Source organism: Gadus macrocephalus, chromosome 12 (assembly GCF_031168955.1).
Source record: "Gadus macrocephalus chromosome 12, ASM3116895v1".
Classification (NCBI taxonomy): Eukaryota; Metazoa; Chordata; class Actinopteri; order Gadiformes; family Gadidae; genus Gadus; species Gadus macrocephalus.
The window spans coordinates 22,667,876-22,675,375 of NC_082393.1; the positions used below are offsets into that span (position 1 = coordinate 22,667,876).

Genomic DNA, 7,500 nt, shown 5'->3' on the forward strand with positions numbered 1-7,500 from the left:
GAGAGAGATATGAGGCTGTTGGGCTGGGCTGTCTGCCACCCAGGCCCAGAGAACATAAAGAGAAAAATACGGCCATAAAACCTTCTCTATGACCGTGAATACTAATCCCAACCCTAAGAGCCTGGTCGGCCCTAATTCTACCCCTGTTTCCCTCTCCCTCGCTCTGTGTGTGTGTGTGTGTGTGTGTGTGTGTGTGTGTGTGTGTGTGTGTGTGTGTGTGTGTGTGTGTGTGTGTGTGTGTGTGTGTGTGTGTGTGTGTGTGTGTGTGTGTGTTTGTGTGTGTGTGTGTGTGTCTCTCTCTCTCCCTCTCTCTCTCTCTCTCTCTCTATCTCTCACTCCCTCTCTCTCTGTTTTGCTCTCTCTCTCTCTCTCTCTCTCTCTCTCTCTCTCACCCTCTCTGTTTTGCTCTCTCTCTCTCTCTCTCTCTCTCTCTCTCTCTCTCTCTCTCTCTCTCTCTCTCTCTCTATATATATATATATATATATAAATATATATGGATGATATATATATATATATATATATATATATATATCCCTCTCTTAGTATTTCACCCTATTCTCCCGACTGCACAGCAGAATGTTGATTGCTAGAAATCTTTGCTAAGGATAGGGGTGTATAACAATATGGAATTATTACTGTTTTAATACAATTAAGTCCATATTTAAATGGCAGAAAAATCAATTAAAAGGTGGTTAACTGGAAAAACATGACAGGATAATACAGGACAAATCTTTATACGTTGTTGTCTCTTGAAGATTGTAATGGTAACACGGTAAAACTATTTTGTTATTAAGACTTCACACCCCTTCACACAAACTTTATTAAATTGCTGTATTATTTTACCGCTTCATTAAAGATTGAAAGATGAGGCTCACATTGTTTTCAATCAGTACTTGTTTCTTTGACCAGCGGGGGTGCGTTTGTTTTGTGTATTCCTCTGCATAGCGGAGTACAGACATATGTCTTGTCATCTTTATGGCCTAATCCTTCCGAGCCACATTCATCGACATATCACTCGTGTGACCCATATCATGTGGCATTTCAGGCTATATTCTCTAAATATCAGAGGCCTTTGGGTATTTTATGGTCATGCTTTCCTTATCAACACCTGTACTTTCATGGTGCCCCCCTTGCAGCAAGCTCTCCTTGACAAATGGAGGAGGAAAGGAGAAAAGTAGCAATCTTGCAAGCATTTCTAATGAGTTTTTCTCCCACAATTATTTGATAAGAGCAGACAGGACTGCAGGCAGTGTGTATGATCCACTAGCTGGGTTAGAGCACTGCTGATTACACATAGAAGTTCTCACATATCAACACACTCACAACGGAGAGAGACGCACACACGCACACCCCCGTGAGCGTACATGTACACACACGCACACACGCATACCTCCACACACACACACACACACACACACACACACATACACACACACGCGCCCACACGCGCCCACACACAGACACACACTGGATAATCTTTCTTTCTCTTTTGTTCTTTCTCTCTCTCAAACACACACACACACACACACACACACACACACACACACACACACACACACACACAGACACAGGCTTACTCCAAGCGTGTTTTAATAATAAGAGGTGAGACTGACGTGTTGCCGACAGGCACATATAACTCACCAATTTAGAGCTGGTTCTCCAAAACAAACACAAACACAAACACACAGACACACTCAGGTAGGCCTTCTATTTCGAAAGAAACTCCTACACACTATACAGTTCTACACAACACACACACAAATAAATGCCTACACACACAGACACAAAGCCACACACACTCATGCACACATACACACACACACACACACCCACACGTATGCACCCCGCCCCCCACACACACCAACCCACCGTACTCACCACACTGAGCCCCAGCTGCTCCCTCTGCAGGTAGGGCAGGTTCCTGCGCTCCAGGCCGGCCAGGTAGTGCTGCAGGCGGGAGTAGGTGTAGGGGTAGCAGTAGGCGAACTGGTAGACGTCGTCCTCCCGGTCGAAGCAGAAGGCGAAGGACATGACGTAGTTGCGCCGGTGGTCGGGGCAGCGGTAGTAGTACACGTTTTTGGCGGGGAGCCTCTGCCTGGGGAACGACGAGACGAAAGCACACAAACATTCAAAAAGAAACACCTGACGATTGGACGTAGAAGACACGAGCACACCCACAACGAACGGGGACATTTTGCGTCGACACAAGAGTAGACTTGTCTCGCAAGGTGGAGTCATACCCTTGAGGTTGTTTGTGTGTGTGTGTCTTGCGGCAGAGCCTCGCCTGATGAGAACATTTCTACTGGTTTGCTTGTCCGTATGGATCTGCACGAGAGCAATGGAGGTGTGTGATATAGATTCCAATAGAGCAGTGACCTGACCGCAGGGCGATGTTATCAACGTGACGAAACAACCTTACCAAGGTCGTCGCCGAGGTTTCGCATTAGGACATACCCCCACGCCGTTCAAGTCGCTTGACATTGACCACGGCGCGGTTCAACGTCCATTACGGCCGGGCCGGGGTGGATTCGGCGTGCGGTGCCCGCCGCGCACTAGCTAGGCTAGAACGGACTGATCCGCGGACCTCGAGGCTAATCGATTAGAAACGAGACACCGCCGCTGGAGCCCTTCGGGACTCCCTGTTTACTGACCTGTTCCCTACTTGGATTTCGAACTTGTCTGTCCGCCTTTCCGTCTGTCTGTCTGTCTGTCTGCGTGCCTGCCTGCCTGCTTTGTGTGTCCATCTGTCTGTCTGTGTGCCTCTAACGCCGTCTCTATCTGTTGTTCTCTATCTCTCTCTATGCCGCACCTTTTGACTTCCCTGTCTCCCCCTCCTCTCCCTGCCTCTATCTCGTCGGTGCCTTAGAATAATAATATTGCTTCGGCCACCTTCGACTCCCTCTGTTTAGTGTGTATGAGAACAAGGCTAATCATGGGGGATAGAGGGGGGGGGGGGGGGGGGGGGGATCACTTGGAGGAAGAGGAAGAGGGGTGGGGTGATGAAGAGAGGAGAGTGGTGGTTGGGGTTTTGGCGGGGGGGGGAGGGCTGTGTGAGCGGGGAAGAGGGCAGCGGTTGGAATGAGTCGATAAGCAGAGGATGAGAGAGGAGAAGGTAGATATGGTAGCCTGATACGGGGATATTGGATGGGGGAGGTGGGGAGTTGGTGCGTTGGGGGTGTGCGGGGGGGGGGTGGTTGGTGGTGGTGGTCGTAGGACGCGGCGGCCAGGCGGGCGTAGGAGAGAGCCCGGTCTCTGGCAGCAGATCAGTTGGAGATGCTATCGGGCCGAGCTCGGTTAGAAACAGCGGCTGATAATCAACAAACAGGACGGGGCCGCGGCGCGCTCGCTCCTGCAGAGGACACGCTCCTCCACCAACTCTACTCCCGCTCAACTCTAACCCCCCCTCACCCCCCTCCACTCCCCCCCCCACCTCACCCTCCCCGTCCCTCACCCTCGCCGGAGAGAAAGGGCGTCCACAGTCCGATAAGTTATATGTTTACCCGGAGCACCATGACATCGAGGTTTTAGCAACTCACTTGCGTGGCAATCCTCAGCAAACAGCGATCGCAATGCCCGCTTTTTCTTTTGATTTCCTAACACGGAGAAATCCCTGCAGGTATAAAGTAAAACACAAAGCCATAACACACAAAGTCTCTCCAGGTGTGTTTGAGTAAAAAGAGAGGGAGGGAAAGAAGAAGGGAGGCTGATTATTCACGGGGAGAATGAGAGAGGGAAAGGTCTTGGTAAAGGGCTGTCTCAGCAGAATACTAATGCAGCTTGTTGATAGCTTGGCCACACCCAGTCTGCCCACTATAGCAGGACCGCTGGCCAAGCGGTTCTCACAGCCAGGGCGTTGGCCACCGTGATACACAGAAGTAAACACGCAAAAGGGAGTCGAATCTGAGTTAGAAAAAGGACGAAATCGTGAAACACAGTCGTGACCTTTTTTATTTAATCGTCTCATTTGACAACCTGAAAAAGCGATCGATGCCAGATATGACCTCCAGGGCAGTGGAAGTTTTATGAAAACCTCATAGCACATAATAAAATTACGAAATACAAAAAGAATGCAGATGAGTCAGAGAGGAACAAACAGGCACACACGCACAAGAAATCACTCTCACATGCACACGCACGCGCACACACACACACACACACACACACACACACACACACACACACACACACACACACACACACACACACACACACACACACACACACACACACACACACACACACACACACACACACACAAAGGGGATGCTGGGCTGTTCCTCTGTGCCAGGCCACCAAGTGGTAGGTTAATTAAGATTTGGCAACACCTCACCTTTTTATATATTTCACTGTTTGGCCAAGCTCTCTCCCTCCCTCTCTCTCCCTCCCTCTCTCTCCCTCTCCCTCTCTCTCTTTTACCCTCTGTCTCCCGGCAGGGCAGTGTGTGTGTGTGTGTGTGTGACCTTGCTGGTGACACAGAGTCCTGGATATTGATTTTAATTACTGCTGCATGTCCCATTCCTGCATTACTGCCATAGGCCACAGAAAATAGCTTTGTGTCGTCTTTATGGCAGAGAGGGGCTACCTGGAAGCCCACCCACCCACCCACACACGCGCACACACACACACACACACACACACACACACACACACACACACACACACACACACACACACACACACATATATAATCAACACGCACACACACACACAAACTCGTGTCCACACACAAACACACACCACACATGCACACAAAATCACTCACACACATACTTTCAGATACTCTCTCTCTCTTTTCCCCCCTTCTCTATCACCCACCCACCCACAGATCTACACCCCCACCCCCCCCCCCCCACACACACACACACACACACACACACACACACACACACACACACACACACACATCCACACACACACACAAACACTTTGCTTGGGTTTTTATCGGAGCGACATGGGCCGGTCCCGCTCTGCAGCGGGTAATTCTATGTTTGTTATCTAAATGTGCCCCCCCCTCCCCCCCCCCCCTCCCCCCACACGCCTCCCCCTGGCCGGGTCTTGACACGGTACGCTGCCCCCGCTTCCCAAACAGAATTATCACTGCATGGGACACGGAGCAGCCCCCACCAGTTGATAACGCTGCCACACGACATGGCTCTGCACCATGCAAGCCCTCCCACCACCACCACCATTAGCACCAGCACCAGCAGAACCAGTACGAGCACCTGCAGCAACAGCAGTAGCACCCCGGCCCCGGTGGGACCCAGTCCCTCAGGCCACGGCCCAGGAGGTGACTGGACTGCAGCGGGACCCGTCGACCCAACAGCTCAACAGCCGAGCCACCCGCAAAACAACAAAGTAGGGGTTGGCGCTCACCGTTTTTTTCCACCACAAAGGGGGAGACGGAAGAGAGCAACAGGGAGACGGAAAGAGAGCTGAAGATGGAGAGATGATGGAGAGGAGGGCGGGGGGGGTGGGGGGGGGCAACAAGAATAGTTGAAATGGAGGCTAGCAGGCAGCCGTTAGCGGGGTGTCACTCCTCTTGCTTGGGCATCTCTCGCGCTCTCTGAACCGCTGGCAGCTACGAACCCACGCTCTGGTTCCAGCCCTGGTGGCGCCCCTCTGAAGTCCCGGGATGAAGGCTCATAAATTGGTAGCTTTCATACGGGCGACATCTTGTCTATACTTCCAAATCAATCAAGTGTAGAGGACACACCGCTCACCACCGCCGTCGCCACGTGCACTTATGCAGGCCACGGCAACAATGTACACAAGGCCTACACAACACACACACACACTAACACACACGCACACGCCCTGATGCAGACACGCACATACTGAGGATCACACAACAAACCAACACAGACAAACACATTCGCAGACGCAAAGAAAAATACACACACACAGATGCAGAAACACACGCATACTGAGGAACACGCACAGACACAAAGGCAAACACACACTAGCACACGCACCACACACACACGCACCCACACCCACACACACACACACACACAGCCACACAAAGGCACACAAACAAGTTCGTGCTCTCTTATCTCCTCCATTTCTCTGTTCTCGGGCTGAGCTTGTCAAGCGTTCGCCCTGTCAAATGTTAGGAAGGTTAAATGTCTTCCAACACGTCTGTGCAGCTGTCAAGCCCCGAGGTTCGCAGCCAGCTCATTTAAGGCAAATAGACACTTACTGCAGCAAACATATCACATTGAATGACATATTTTCCTTCCTCTCCCCCATACCAATAATTGAAGAGCTACGATTCCCTGGCGCTTTAAAATGATGCCAGATGTTTGATAGGCTCATTGTTGTTAAAACATGGGACAGCATTTCTTGTTTTGCGTACTAAGTCAAGCAGAAAATAACCCCCCGGAATCATCCGAAGAAACTTAGTTGTGTCTGTGTGTGTGTGTGTCTATGTGTGGGTGTGTGTGTGTTTGTGTGCGTACATGATGCACGTTAATATCGAGGTGTGTTTGCATACGCAGGCGTATATTGGACGCGTTCATCTGTCCTTTGCGGCGGCGGTGGTGGCGGTGAGGCTTTGGGGATGCAAATCAAGACAAAAGCATTCTTTTCTCTGTGACTGTTACTAGGCAACCTGTGCTTGCTTTGTCCTCTGGTGGGTCTGCCACATACATGCAGGAGGTGGTATGCCGGAGACAGGTGTGGTGTCTTCTGTGCACAGCAAGACGCACGGATTGTGATAAGCCCTCTCCATTGACGCGGCACTAACCAGTAGTCTTGGTGAAGCAGTAGTTTAGAAACGTTGTATTCCTTGTTTCGCGGAAAGGTTAACTGGCTTCTTTCTTTTTGTGTGGGGTGGGGGAGGTTCCTTCAAAACAGATAGCGCTGTGTACCGCCAAAGTGGAAACACATCGCGCCGGTGATGGGAGATGTGTTTGCGGGATTAATGTGCCGTCCTAGTGGTCTAGTGGTCAGGGGGAGTGCACTATCACAGGAAGCGATAACACTTAACGAAGCTGCTGAGAGCCTTTCGCCTGTGGAGACAACACACAGTTAGCCGGCGCGCCTCGGACCACAAACACAGCCCTGATGAGGTCGGCGCGAGAATAAAAAAACAAAACACTCTCACCTACTGGAAGCAACAGAGACACAGGTGGTATTATTACCAGAGAGCCTGCGCCGGATCGTAGCACCGGGGCCGTGGGAGGAAGGGAGATAGGGGGAGGGATGGGGGGGAGGGAGGGGGGGTGGGGAGGGCCGTATGTCTGGACCCTACAGTGGTAGCAGCAATATTCGCACTGGCCTGTGTGATTGCGTTTCAATTAGCTCCCTGTGTTTGTACCCCCGGAAAAGTTGGCGTGTCCTTGGTTGGCAGCTCATGGAGCCAGGACGCGTCAATGCGTGCAGGATAACTCAACGGAACAGGCCAACTCAATGAATGGCGCGCCGCATGCGGTTTGGATGCGTCAATATCTATGATATAACGAGAAATCTGCTCGCAAAGTAAACAGACAAACAAACAGC

At 51.1% G+C, this 7,500-nt stretch overlaps 1 protein-coding gene across 1 annotated transcript in view; it reads right to left on the reverse strand.

Annotated features, from left to right (window-relative positions):
- Nucleotides 1–1,824: 1,824 nt before the first annotated feature.
- agbl4 (AGBL carboxypeptidase 4) overlaps nt 1,825–7,500 on the reverse strand; it is a gene marked incomplete at its 3' end in the record, with an annotated part of 135,924 nt that continues 130,248 nt past the window's right edge. The window contains exon 5 of the mRNA XM_060067482.1: nt 1,825–2,095. Within this exon, the coding sequence (XP_059923465.1) occupies nt 1,825–2,095 (271 nt within the window). The remainder of the gene's footprint in view (nt 2,096–7,500) is intronic.